The following is a 14,690-nucleotide window of genomic DNA, read 5'->3' as shown; positions in this document are numbered from 1 at the left end:
TTGATGTACTAAATGCAAATTAAATTGTGATTAAGCTTGTGGCAGATAATATGTTTTAAGGTACCTTGGCTTGATTAGTCTTACACTGGTATGGAATGTCTAGAGATTTACTGCCGAGAAAAACATGAGCTAGAAATATTGTTAGGTGGAATCTTGGGGAGTTCAAAAAGTTTAAAAATAATATGTAGGATGGGAAACATTTGTGTCATTTGCTGGCAAAGGGACTTGTATTCCGACTATATAAGGAACTCTTAAACTCAGCAATAAAAAGACAGAGAACTCAGTTACTAGGCAGGCAGAGGAATTAATAGACACTTCTCCAAAGATGCTGCGTAGACGACCGTTCAACAAAGAGAAGATGCCCAGTGCTTAATCATTAGGGAAATGCAGATCAAATGCTTAATCATTAGGGAAACGCAGATCGAAACCAGAAGGCGACAGTGCTTCACCCTCACCTGTATACACACTCCCCAACTATATTTAAAAAGATGTGACAAAGGGACTGGTGGGTGGTGCCCCTGGGTGGTCACACACGTTACAGTGCACAAGGACCCGGGTCCAAACCTCTGGTCCTCAGATCTACACCCTCGGGAAGGAAGCTTCCTCAACAGCGAAGTGGCGCCACAGGTGTCTCAGCTTCCCTCTGGCTCTATCCGGAATAAATAAACAGAACCGTGGCGCAGTAGCAAGTGTTGGCAAAGATGTGGATCAGTTGGGAGGTCTCATACTTTGTTGTTTGGAATGTAAAGTGGGCAGCCTTACTGGAAAGCAGTTTGTTAGCTGCTCGGAACACAGTTACCGTGTAACAAGTAAACAGCCACCACAAGTCAGCAATTCTGCTCTGAGCTGTATACAAAGGAATATTGAAAACACGCATCCTTGCAGAAACCTGCATGTAAAAATGCAGCACTGTTCACAGTAGCCAGAAAGTAGAAACAGCCTGTGCGTGCGCCCGTTCATAAATGGGTAAAGGAAACGGGGACACTATGGAGTCGAATACTGTCTGGCCATAAACATGAAGGGGCTGCCGTGTGTGCGGAAGCCTTGGACGCAGGCTGAGAACCAGTGTGGGGCGGGTTTCTCTCTCGCTCCCTTCCTCTCTATTTCCCTCTCTCCTCATAATGTATCTCTGTTTCTATGAAAATAAAAAATATGGGACTTCCGGAGGCGGAGCTACGAGCAGCAGATCGCTTTCTCTCCTCCCCTCCCCTCCCCTCCCCTCCCCTCCCCTCCCCTCCCCTCCCCTCCCCTCTCCTCTCCTCTCCTTGATCAACTAGGAATACCAGAGGAGACCACCCGGACCAAAACAGGACAGGACTAGAATGACCACAGGAACCCAGTAAATCACCCGTGAGTACAAACACGCGTGGCTGGTGACAGAGAGGAGAGAGGGGCCTAAGGAGAGATTAAGTGGCTGCTTAGTTCAACAGTTTGTCAGTGGAGACACCACCTCCAGTCTGCTCCACAACAAGGGGACAGCTGAAGGGAGGAGGAGGCTCCCCAGAGACTCACCAAATGCAACTCTGAGTCTCCATTGCTACTGCCCTCAGAGTCTGGAGCAGCAACAGGGAGGGACACCAGGGTACAGAGATCTGACCGGGAAACTCAGGAGAAGACCTATGCCTCTCGGTGGCATAGCTGAGGGGCTGTGAAAGTCTCTTTGCATAACCACTGGAGTATCTCTGCCACACCCTGCTTTATCTCTTGGTCAGGAGTCAGTGATTAAGCCAAGAAGCCTATTGATAGTTTAAAAGCCCTCAGGCTCCCATAGCCTACAGGGGAAAAAAAAAAGGCTTTTACACCACTGAACTCCAATTCAGGGATTGAAAAAACTGTTAACTTATATAAAATGGTTAAAACAACAAGAAAAAATATTGGAGACTCGAACCAGGACAAGAGTCCAGCTAAAAGTCCTCCAGAGGGTGAAGCACAAAACAATGAGTTCAACATCCAAAGATTAGCTAAGGAAATAATAACAGGAGTGAGTAAAGAATTTGAAAAAATTGTAATCAGAAATGCAGGAACAACAAATGAGAATATGGAAGAAAATTCTAATTATCTCATGGTTATTAGAGAGCTGAAAGCTGAAATTGCTGAGCTAAGAAGGCAACTAACTGAACAAGCTAAAACAGTATCAGAGCAGGGCAACAAAATAGATGAACTCCAGAAAGCAGTAGAGGGCAGAGAGAATAGAATCAATGAGGCTGAAGACAGAATTAGCAAGATTGAGGATGAATTAGAGACAACTAAAAAAGAAGTAAGAGATCTCAAAAAGAGATTAAGAGATGCTGAAAACAACAACAGAGTCCTATGGGATGACTTCAAAAGAAACAATATACGCATTATTGGCTTACCAGAGGAAGAAAGAGAAGGGGAGGAAGAAAGCATTCTCCAGGCCATAATAGCTGAAAATTTCTCTAGTCTAGACAACACCAAAGACATAAAGATTCAAGAAGCCCAGAGGGTCCCAAACAGAATTAACCCAGACCTAAAGACACCAAGACATGTCATACTTAGATTGGAAAGGAATAAGGATAAAGAAAGGATCCTCAAGGCTGCAAGAGAAAAACAAAGAGTCACCTACAAAGGAAAACCCATAAGATTAGCAGCAGACTTCTCCATACAAACACTACAGGCCAGAAGAGAATGGCAAGATATCTATCGAGTGCTCAATGAGAAAGGCTTTCAGCCAAGAATACTATATCCTGCTATATTGTCATTCAGACTAGATGGAAGCATCAAAACCTTCTCAGACAAGCAACAGTTGAAGGAAGCAACCATCACCAAGCCTGCCTTGAAAGAAGTTCTGAAAGGTCTCCTATAAACAACCAGACCACCACAAATAGAACATATATCAAAACACTCTAAAACTCTACAAGAATGGCGTTAAAATATCTTCAATCTTTGATATCAATAAATGTCAATGGACTGAATTCAACGATTAAAAGACACAGAGTAGGAAGATGGATCAGAAAACACAACCCAACAATATGTTGTCTACAGGAAACTCACCTAACGCAACAAGACAAACACAGACTTAAAGTGAAAGGATGGAAAACTATCATTCAAGCCAATGGCCCACAAAAAAGGGCAGGAACAGCTATTCTCATATCTGACATGATAGACTTTAAAATAGATAAGATTAAAAAAGATAGGAATGGACACTACTTACTGCTCAGAGGATCAGTCAATCAAGAGGACTTAACAATTATTAATATCTATGCACCCAATGAGAAGCCATCTAAATACATCAAACTTCTACTGAAAGAGCTACAGCAATATATTAACAGTAACACAATCATAGTAGGGGACTTCAACACCCCACTATCTCAACTTGACAGATCATCCAGGCAGAAAATCAATAAAGACATAAGGGAGCTAAATGAAGAGATAGATAAACTAGAACTATTGGACATTTTCAGAGTCATTCATCCCAAGAAACTGGAATACACATTTTACTCAAATCCACATGGATCATTCTCAAGGATAGACCATATGTTAGGCCACAAAGACAGCATCAGCCAATTCAAGAGCACTGAAATCATCCCAAGCATCTTCTCAGACCACAGTGGAATTAAACTAACACTTAACAATCAACAAAAGATTAGAAACAGTGCCAAAATGTGGAAGCTCAACAGTACACTTCTTAACAACTTCTGGGTCAAAGAGGAAATCAAGGAAGAAATCAAAATGTTTCGAGAGTTCAATGAAAATGAAGACTCAAGCTATCAAAATATTTGGGACACAGCTAAAGCAGTCCTAAGAGGGAAGTTCATAGCTATACAAGCACACTTTAGGAAACAAGAAAAGGCACAAATAAACAGCCTGATTGCACATCTTAAAGACCTAGAAGAAGAACAACAAAGGAATCCTAAAGCAACCAGAAGGACAGAAATTACTAAAGTTAAGGCAGAAATAAATAACATTGAGAATAGGAAAACCATACAAAAGATCAATGAAAGTAAATGTTGGTTCTTCGAAAGAGTAAACAAAATCGACAAACCTTTAGCCAGACTCACAAAACAAAAAAAGGAGAAGACCCAAATAAATCGGATAGTAAATGAAAGAGGAGAAATCACAACAGACACTGCAGAAATTCAACATATCATGCGAGGCTTCTATGAACAACTATATGCCACCAAGCTAGAGAACCTGCAAGAAATGAATGATTTCCTAGATACCTACCAACTTCCAAAACTAAGTAAAGAGGAAGTGGATAACATGAACAGGCCCATCACAGCTAATGAAATTGAAACAGTTATCAAAAATCTTCCCAAAAATAAAAGTCCTGGACCAGATGGTTTTACAAATGAATTCTACAAAACTTTCAAAGAAGAACTAATACCTCTACTTTTAAAAGTCTTCCAGAAGATTGAAGACACTGGAATACTCCCTGCCAGCTTCTATGAAGCCAACATCACCCTGATACCAAAAGCAGACAGGGACACAACCAAAAAAGAAAACTACAGACCAATATCTCTGATGAACATAGATGCGAAAATATTGAACAAAATTCTAGCCAACCGGATACAGCAGTATATCAAAAAGATTGTTCATCATGACCAAGTGGGGTTTATCCCAGGCATGCAAGGTTGGTTTAATATACGTAAATCAATCAATGTGATCCACCACATCAACAAAAGCAAGACCAAAAACCACATGGTCATATCAATAGATGCAGAGAAAGCCTTTGACAAAATACAACATTCCTTTCTGATCAAAACACTACAAAAAATGGGAATAGATGGAAAATTCCTGAAGATAGTGGAGTCTATATATAGCAAACCTACAGCCAACATCATACTCAATGGTGAAAAACTGGAAGCATTTCCACTCAAATCAGGTACAGACAGGGCTGCCCACTATCACCATTACTATTCAACATAGTGTTGGAAGTTCTTGCCATAGCAATCAGGCAGGAGCAAGGAATTAAAGGAATACAGATTGGAAGAGAAGAAGTCAAACTCTCCTTATTTGCAGATGACATGATAGTATACATGGAAAAACCTAAGGAATCTAGCAAGAAGCTTTTGGAAATCATCAGGCAATACAGTAATGTGTCAGGCTATAAAATTAACATTCAAAAGTCAGTGGCATTCCTCTATGCAAACACTAAGTTAGAAGAAATTGAAATCCAGAAATCAGTTCCTTTTTCTATAGCAACAAAAACAATAAACTATCTAGGAATAAACCTAACCAAAGAAGTGAAAGGCTTGTATACTGAAAATTATGAGTCACTACTCAAAGAAATTGAAAAAGACACAAAGAAGTGGAAAGATATTCCATGCTCATGGGTTGGAAGAATTAACATCATCAAAATGAATATATTACCCAGAGCCATCTACAAATTTAATGCTATCCCCATCAAGATCCCAAGCACATTTTTTAGGAGAATAGAACAAATGCTACAAATGTTTATCTGGAACCAGAAAAGACCTAGAATTGCCAAAACAATCTTGAGAAAAAAGAACAGAACCGGAGGCATCACACTGCCAGATCTCAAACTATATTATAGGGCCATTGTCATCAAAACTGCTTGGTACTGGAACATGAACAGATACACTGACCAGTGGAATAGAATTGAGAGCCCAGAAATGAGGCCCCACACCTATGGACATCTAATCTTTGACAAAGGGGCCCAGACTATTACATGGGGAAAGCAGAGTCTCTTCAACAAATGGTGTTGGAAACAATGGGTTGAAACATGCAGAAGAATGAAGCTGAATCACTGTATTTCACCAAATACAAAAGTAAATTCCAAGTGGATCAAGGACTTGGATGTTAGACCAGAAACTATCAGTACTTAGAGGAAAATATTGGAAGAACTTTTTTCCGCATAAATTTTAAAGACATTTTCAATGAAACGAATCCAATTACAAGGAAGACTAAGGCAAGTATAAACCTATGGGACTACATCAAATTAAAAAGCTTCTTCACAGCAAAAGAAACCACTACCCAAATCAAGAGACCCCTCACAGAATGGGAGAAGATCTTTACATGCCATACATCAGATAAGAGTTTAATAACCAACATATATAAAGAGCTTACCAGACTCAACAACAGGACAACAAATAACCCCATCCAAAAATGGGGGGAGGAATTGGACAGAATATTCACCACAGAAGAGATCCAAAAGGCCGAGAAACACATGAAAAAATGCTCCAGGTCTCTGTCAGAGAAATGCAAATCAAGACAACAATGAGATATCACTTCACTCCTGTGAGAATGTCACACATCAGAAAAGGTAACAGCAGCAAATGCTGGAGAGGGTGTGGGGTCAAAGGAACCCTCCTGCACTGCTGGTGGGAATGTCAATTGGTCCAACCTCTGTGGAGAACAGTCTGGAGAACTCTCAGAAGGCTAGAAATGGACCTACCCTATGACCCTGCAATTCCCCTCCTGGGGATATATCCTAAGGAACCCAACACATCCATCCAAAAAGATCTGTGTACACATATGTTCTTGGCAGCACAATTTGTAATAGCCAAAACCTGGAAGCAACCCAGGTGTCCAACAACAGATGAGTGGCTGAGCAAGTTGTGGTATATATACACAATGGAATACTACTCAGCTGTAAAAAATGGTGACTTCACCGTTTTCAGCCGATCTTGGATGGACCTTGAAAAAATCATGTTGAGTGAAATAAGTCAGAAACAGAAGGATGAATATGGGATGATCTCACTCTCAGGTCGAAGTTGAAAAACAAGATTAGAAAAGAAAACACAAGTCGAACCTAAAATGGAATTGGAGTATTACACCAAAGTAAAAGACTCTGGGGTGGGTGGGTGGGTGGGGAGAATACAGGTCCATGAAAAATGATGAATGAAATAGTGGGGGTTGTATTGCTAAATGGGAATCTGGGGAATGTTATGCATGTAAAAAAAAAAAAAGGAAGAAAATAAAAAATATGAAATAGGGGGCCGGATGGTAACCCACCTGGTTGAGCGCACATATAAGAATGTGCAAGGACCCACATTCAAGCCTCTCGGTCCCCACCTGAAGGAGGAAAGCTTTACAAGTGGTGAAGCAGGGCTGCAGGTGTCTCTCGTCTCTCTCCCTCTCTATCACCCCCTTTCCTCTCAATTTCTGCCTGTCTCTGTCCAATAAATAAATAAAGATCGTAAAAATACATGAAATAGAAAGAAAAAAGGGGGGGGGAACGACAGCCACCAGGAGTGATGGGTTTGTCATACAAACCCCTGCGACAACCCTGGTGGGAACAAAAAAAAAAAAAAGCCAGCTAGCAAGCCAAAGACCTCACATTCTATCATTCCATACATGAAGTGATCAGAACACAATAAGGTCACAGTCGGTGCAGGATTCCCGGGGGAAAGGGAGGTGTGGAGAAAGTGACCATCAGCGAGTATAGGTCTCCGGGGTGGGGAGGCCTGCAGATGGTTACTGTGTGTGAAGTAGACACTGGCGGTAGTCACTCATTTCTGAATGTGATGCAAACTACTAAGTTAAATATTTTTAAAGGATGAGTCTTATCATATATGAATTACATTTCAGGTTTTTTTTATTTAAAGTTGATTTTTAAAAATTATCACCCGGGTTATCACCTGGGCTGGGTGTCTTCACTGTGTATCCACTGCTCTCTGCATCCACCCCTCCTTTCCCTTCCTTTTCCCTTCCCTCCCCTTCCCCTTCCCTCCCCTCCCTTTCCGTTCTATTCCACTCCCTTTCCTTTCCTTCTTTTCTCTTTTTTCTTTCTATTTTTTAAAATTGAAACTGAAAACATGTGCAGTTGTGCTGTCAGGCAGAGGTTAGACTGCACGTCACAGTTACATGACAAGTGTCAGCTCCGCAGTCTTCAGTCAGGCTTTTCTATAACTTTGCCTTTTTGGTGTTGAATGTTCACTGCGCTTCTTTAAATATATTCTGCTTAAATACTGGGTTCTTCGAAGCTGCATATTTGTAATTTATATGGTAGGAGTAAAGCCAAGAATCTCACCCCTCCTTGCCCTTTTTGGTCATGATTCGTTGAGGGGTTTTCTCATGAGCAGAAATGTCTGCACAGATGTGTACCTGGGAGGAAGAAGATGCCTGCATGTCTTGCTTTCTGTTACAGGAATATAAGCTTGAACAAAACAGAGTATATAAATAATACCCTTTCAAAAATTTCTGAAGGGAGGCTCAACTTTTATCTTTTCATGTGTGGTGTATTGTAATGCTCAATGTAAATAATAAATAAATATCTTTACAGATAGGTTTGACCAGTTCTGGGCCATCAATCGAAAACTCATGGAATATCCTGCAGAAGAAAATGGATTCCGCTATATCCCTTTCAAAATATATCAGGTAGGAACTAACATTCTTCCATCTTTCTCCCCCACTTCTCGCTTTCTTTTTATTGGTGATTTACAAGACTATAAGATAGCATGAAGAGGGGGCTGGGTGGTGGCGCAGCAGGTTAATAAGCACACACAGAGCAAAGCTCAAGGACCGGCGTAAGGGTCCCGGTTCGAGCCCCCGGCTCCCCATCTGCAGGGGAGTCACTTCACAGGCGGTGAAGCAGGTCTGCAGGTGTCTGTCTTTCTCTCCCCCTCTCTCTCTGTCTTCCCCTCCTCTCTCCATTTCTCTCTGTCCTAAACAACAGAAATGACAACAACAACAACAACAAAAGCAACAATAGTGAGGAAAATGGCCTCCAGGAGCCGTGGATTAGGCGAGCAGGCACCGAGCCCCAGCAGTAACCCTGCAGGCAAAAAGAAAAGAAAAAAAAGACAGCATGGAGACTCGCTCCCCACGATGCCTTCCACTAGGGGGACCACCATCGTCCTCTCAGTGTTTCAGGGACAACTCGACTTACTTTCTTTTCCTTTCTTTCTCTCTCTGTCTCTTTCTTCTTTCCCTCTTTCTTTCTTTCTTTCTTTCTTTCTTTCTTTCTTTCTTTCTCTCTCTCTCTCTTTCTTTCTTTCGTAACACATTTCAATTCTCTGTGTTCCACGTAGATGTGAAATCATCTGCTAGCTGCCTTTCATCACCTCACTTACTTCAGTAAGCATAACCACCATCGGTCAGTTCCATCTATTTTTGTCCTGAAGGATGCCATACTGTCTTTTAAAAAATAACAGAAGAGGGATCAGGTGGTGGTGCACACGTTATGGTGCACAAGGACCCAGGTTCAAGTCCCTGGTCCCCACCTGCAGGGGGAAAGCTTCATGAGTGGAGAAGCAGGGCTGCAGGTGTCTCTCTGTCTCTCACCCTCTGTCTCTCCCTCTCTCAACATCTCTCTGTCTCTATCCAATAGCAAACAGATAAAAAACATTACAGAATAGTACTCCATGGAGTATATATCCTTTAAGCTTTTTATCTAGTCATCTGTCAGCAGACATTTAGGTTGCTTCCATACTTTGGGACTGTGACTAATGTAGCCATGAGTGTAAGGTTCTTAAGTCCGGAAGTGACTTTTTTTTTTTTTTTTGCCTCCAGGGTTATTGCTGGTGCTCAGTGCCTGCACCATGAATTGGAGGCTATTTTTGTTGCCCTTGTTGTAGCCTTGTTGTGGTCATTGTTGTTGATGTTGTTGTTCGTTGTTGGATAGGACAGAGAGAAATGGAGAGAAAAGGGGAAAACGGGGGGGGGGGGGGGGGTGGAGAAAGACAGACACCTGCAGACCTGCTTCACCGCCTGTGAAGCGACTCCCCTGCAGGTGGGGAGCCGGGGGCTACCGCTCGACCCCTGGAAGTAACATTTTTAATACTATCATGACTGCCTCATTTGGTACTTGGAGCAGAAATCTAAAGCTCTTTATGTCTGCATAGCTACTAAATACTATTTATTGGAACTTTCAAGATCTTTCTTTATTGGAAATCACAGGAAAGGTCACAGTAAATCTTTTTCTCATATTTAGTTGGTCCTCAGCACATGCTCTTTGCAAACTGGCCAGCTTGCTGCAATGTATTTGTAAGTTCAGAGTCAGTGCTCAGCAGGGTCCACATACAGAGCCGAGAGAAACTTGCTTTGCTGGGCACACTCATTCTCAGTGCTGCTGTTCCTTCGCCCAGTGCCACTTTCCACATTCGTCTGCTTTTTGTTGATTTTGCTGTTTAAACTGATTTCCAAGCATAGGTGCTATTCTAAACGCACACACACACACACACACACACACCACACACACACAAACACACACACACACACACACACACACACACACATACACACACACACACACACACACACACACACCCCGTGGCTGAGTACTGGTCAGTTGGAGAATATGCTGTGGGGTCCGAGAGGCGGCACACCTGGGAGAATATGCTGTGGGGTCCGAGAGGCGGCACACCTGGGAGAATATGCTGTGGGGTCCGAGAGGCGGCACACCAGGGAGAATATGCTGTGGGGTCCGAGAGGCGGCACACCAGGGAGAACACCAGGCTGCCGCGCGCACGACCAGCGTCATGACTGACCCTGAGGTGACTCAGTGCTCCGGTGATTCGTCTTCCTTCTCTTTCTCTTTTTCTGTTTGAAAAAGTTGGTCGTTGGTTTTAGCCCAACCCCCAGCACACCGGGTGAAGCTTTCTTTCCGTCTCTCTGCGTCTCCCTGTCTCTGCCCCTCTCTATCTGAAAAGCTCCAGTGATGACAAAAGGAAAAAAAGAGAAAAAGAAGAGAAGTATATATTGTAAGCAGAGGCTCACAGTAATCCAGCTGTGTGGAGGAGAGAGTGTGTTTATTAAACAGGAAGGAGGCAATGGAACAAAGTAGCTGGGAGTGGGAGCAACAGCACAGCTTAGCCCAAGAGGGGGAGGTTTGCAGAGAACGCGTGAAGGGAAGGGGGGAGAAAGAAAGCGAGTGCTACTAATAGGAGAGAACACCTGTCTTTTTTTTTTCTTTTTCTTTTTTTGTACAGCAAGGAATAACATTGTCTTTTGAGAAGAGTTGTGTGACATTTTTGTCCGCTGTTCTGTGTGACGGTGGACAGATAGAAGAGTTTCTTCGAGTAAAATCATACGGTAGATCGAGAGAAAACCTGGTAGCCCTGAGGGAAGAAATAGCTCACAGTAGATGCATTCGCGCTGACCACCGAGCTACTCATCAGAGAAGCACTGGCGGTAATAGCACGTAGGCAGATTGATTACCACTGGGTGATGTGCTTTAACTAGTCCAAGCAAGGGCCAGCTTTTATGGACACGTAGCATATGTAAAATACAGGTATTGAAATGCAGGATTCTTTGTAAATATCAGTGTCATGCTACACACTATCACATCCAGAAACAACAGTGATTAGATTTTCACAGTAGCTTCCTGTGAAAACAGCCCAGTTTGGCACTGAGTTTGCAAGAGGTTGGGTGGAGGCAAAAGGAACCGACTTACATAACTGGGCTGGTAGTTGTAGCATGGCGTATCTGTAGAAATCCTCAAGTCAGTTCACAAGTTGAGTATTTTGTTCATCTTGGCTGATTCCTGGTCTAGCTAGCATGCTAAGTGCACTTGTGTCCTCAACATACCATGGGGATTTAAAATAGGTATTTGCTGAGAGGAGAAAGTGGAGGGGGTATCAGAGAGAGACAGAGAGAGACAGAGAGAGAACAAGACCTCTTTTCAGCACTATAAGGTTGTGCTGGTAATTGAACCTCTAGTCTCTGAAACCTTGCGCAAGGAGGTTGGTGTTCTGGTAGGCTGGCCGATCTCTCCAGTGCTTGTGAGATCATTGAAGGCAAGACTAGATCACAAAAGTAATCTATTTCGAGCCGGGTAGTGGTGCAGTGGGTTAAGCGCACGTGGCGCAAAGCGCAAGGGCTGGCGGTAAGGATCTAGGTTCAAGCCCCCAGCTCCCCACTTGCAGAGGAGTCGCTTCACAGACGGTGTAGCAGGTCTGCAGGTGTCTATCTTTCTCTCCCCCTCTCTGTCTTCCCCATCTCTCTCCATTTCTCTCTGTCCTATCCAACAAGGATGACATCAACAGCAATAAATAAAAGAACATTAAAAAATAATAATGATCTGTTTCATATACTTAGGCACTTTACAAGTATGCTTAGGTAAGCGACTCCTAGAGTATTAAACTTCGCTGTTGAAGAAAACAAAGCATTTTCCAATTAACTGAAATGATGAGAGCAAAGTCGGAACATATTGGGGGCTGGGTGGTAGCACAGTGGGTTAAGTGCACATGGTGCAAAGTGCAGGTCCAGCATAAGGATCCCGGTTCGAGCCCCAGGGCCCCCACCTGCAGGGGGTCCCTTCACAGGCAGTGAAGCAGGTCTGCAGGTGTCTATCTTTTTCTCCTCCTCTCTGTCTTCCCCTCCTCTCAATTTCTCTTTGTGCTGTCTAACAACAACAGCTATGACAACAATAACAACTACAACAAGCCCAACAACAAGGGCAACAAAATGGGGAAAATGGCCTCCAGCAGCAGTGGCCTTGTGCAGGCACTGAGCCCCAGCAAAAACCCAGGAGGCAAAAAAAAAAAGTTGGAGCATATCAAAAGAACTGCTGGCAGAGCTGTGTACAATAACAGAGTGCAGTAAGTCAACACCATAATTTTGCTTCGCTCACCTAGTAGAAAATTATTGTGCCCTTTTGCATCAGATTCCTGGCCTGACAATTTGTGAACGCATGTAAACCTCACTAAACTCAGACAATTGTAGAGTGTCTGAGCTGTAACGGCTAACATAGTTGCCCCTAAAAATAGTTGTGTTTCCTAGAAAGAACGCTGAGCGAGGAGGGTTGCCTCCAAGGCTCTGTGGGCGATTTGGCACTGGCTAGCCTTCCCTTTATTGTTTTATTAGGAGATGGATGGTTGACAGCTCAGTTGGCATATGGCTGCGGATTCTCTTTCATCAAGAGAGCTGTCTGCAAAACTCAGGTTCATCGCTGGGTACCAGGACCCGACAGCCTCCTGACCCTGCTCCAGAGTCCCTTGCTTTGGTCCACACCAAGCCAGTCTAAGATTTACTTTGTACTCCCTCTTTTCATCAGTCCTAAAAGAAAAATCTATCCTTCTGTTAGGTGTTCATCTTTTTGTTCTTGCTGTGTGGCCCCAGGGTCTAGACAACTCCGTGGCAGGTGGTAGTGACAGGTATTTGTTAATTCATTGACTCACCCAGCCTGCATCGATAGTTGATCTGGGGCTAATTTATTATACCATGAATGATCGTGTTATGTTGTGACATGCATTTTTTTTTTTTTTACTGCACTGTGCTTTATCTTGTAAATATGTTGTGTATCTATAGGAAAAGAATGTTGTTCTGTTAGTACTTAATGCAGGAATTATAGTCGATATACAGATGGGAGGTACTGCATATTGGCCATTTTGTCCTGGGGTAAATGTCACATGTATGCATTCTCTTATACTAGTAGAACAGTATTCTCTTATACTAGTAGAACAGAGAGAGAGAGCATTCTCTTATACTAGTAGAACAGTATTCTCTTTTTTTTTATTTTTAATTTTTTTTTTTCCCTCCAGGGTTATTGCTGGGCTCGATGCCTGCACCATGAATCCACCGCTCCTGGAGGCCATTTTTTCCCCTTTTTGTTGCCCTAGTTGTTGCAGCCTCGTGGCAGTTATTATTGCCATTGTTGACGTTGCTTTGTTGTTGGATAGGACAGAGAGAAATGGAGAGAGGAGGGGAAGACAGAGAGGGGGAGAGAAAGACAGACACCTGCAGACCTGCTTCACCACCTGTGAAGCTACTCCCCTGCAGGTGGGGAGCCGGGGGCTCGAACCGGGATTCTTATGCCGGTCCCTGTGCTTTGCGCCACGTGCGCTTAACCCACTGCGCCACCGCCCGACTCCCCTAGAACAGTATTCTCTTATACTAGTAGAACAGAGAGAGGGAGAGGGAGAGGGAGAGGGAGAGGGAGAGGGAGAGGGAGAGGGAGAGGGAGAGAGTGTGTGTGAGTGTGTTTGTGAAAGAGAGAATGGTTTTCTAAAGCCCTATAATTAGCTAGAAAGTGGGAAGGTAGAGAATTCTCATAATTTGCTTGACAAAACCTGGCTGCCAGGTGGGGAGAAGGCTGTGTTAGGGCAGCTGCCTGACTTCTGTGTAAAAAAAAAACTGGCTTTTTTTTTTTTAATCAAACAAGAGGAGAGAGCCTGAAACAGTTTTTGTTTCCTCTTGCCTCTACCCCTTTTCAGCTTTGCTTTTACTTGATCAGAATGTTAAGAGTGAGATGTGTGAACAGAAGATGGAGGAGTCTTGGTTTTTACCACCCAATTATTTCTGGGATTTTTATTTATTTTGTGCTTTTCAATCTTCATTCATGCCTCGCCGTAGGAAGATGGGCTCTGCCTTCCGAACTTCTCTTATCTGACCTAAGACTGATATCCGATTCTTGTTGCTGACGCCTTTGCCACAGCACAACTTGGATGTTTGCGAGTTTCCATCAGTGGAGTAGAGCTTTACTTAGACGTTTCCATCAGTCTGTACTCTTCACTCATGAAAACAAGTCTCTGAACTCTTCAAGACTATTTGAGTCCTTACACTAACAAGTAAATGTAAATAGAGCCTGAGAAATTCAAGTTTATTATTAAGATAAATGAAGCACTTACATTTTACTAAAATATCGGATATCTTAGTAAAATGTTTTTCTTTACGGAATCCTAATAGAAATTCTATGTAGCAGGGGTCATTGTTTTATATATAGAAACAAGCTGAGGAATTTTAACTCACTTGTTCAGGGTTGCAGAAGTTATAATTAGGAGAGTTAGAACTCAGACTTAGGGGGCCAGGCGGTGGCACACCTGGTT

The 14,690-nt window shown here is 42.9% G+C and overlaps 1 protein-coding gene across 6 annotated transcripts in view; it reads left to right on the top strand.

The window, feature by feature from the left end:
* ATG5 (autophagy related 5) overlaps positions 1-14,690 on the top strand; it is a 100,488-nt gene that overhangs the window by 42,091 nt on the left and 43,707 nt on the right. For all 6 annotated transcript variants that reach the window (XM_060190694.1, XM_060190698.1, XM_060190695.1 and 3 more), the window contains one exon: positions 8,207-8,301. In XM_060190694.1, coding sequence (XP_060046677.1) covers positions 8,207-8,301 — 95 coding nt within the window. The remainder of the gene's footprint in view (positions 1-8,206; positions 8,302-14,690) is intronic.

The sequence above is a fragment of the Erinaceus europaeus genome, chromosome 4, assembly GCF_950295315.1.
Source record: "Erinaceus europaeus chromosome 4, mEriEur2.1, whole genome shotgun sequence".
NCBI lineage: Eukaryota > Metazoa > Chordata > Mammalia > Eulipotyphla > Erinaceidae > Erinaceus > Erinaceus europaeus.
The sequence above is the reverse complement of the archived record's forward strand: the minus strand, read 5'-3'. Positions and strand labels throughout refer to the sequence as shown.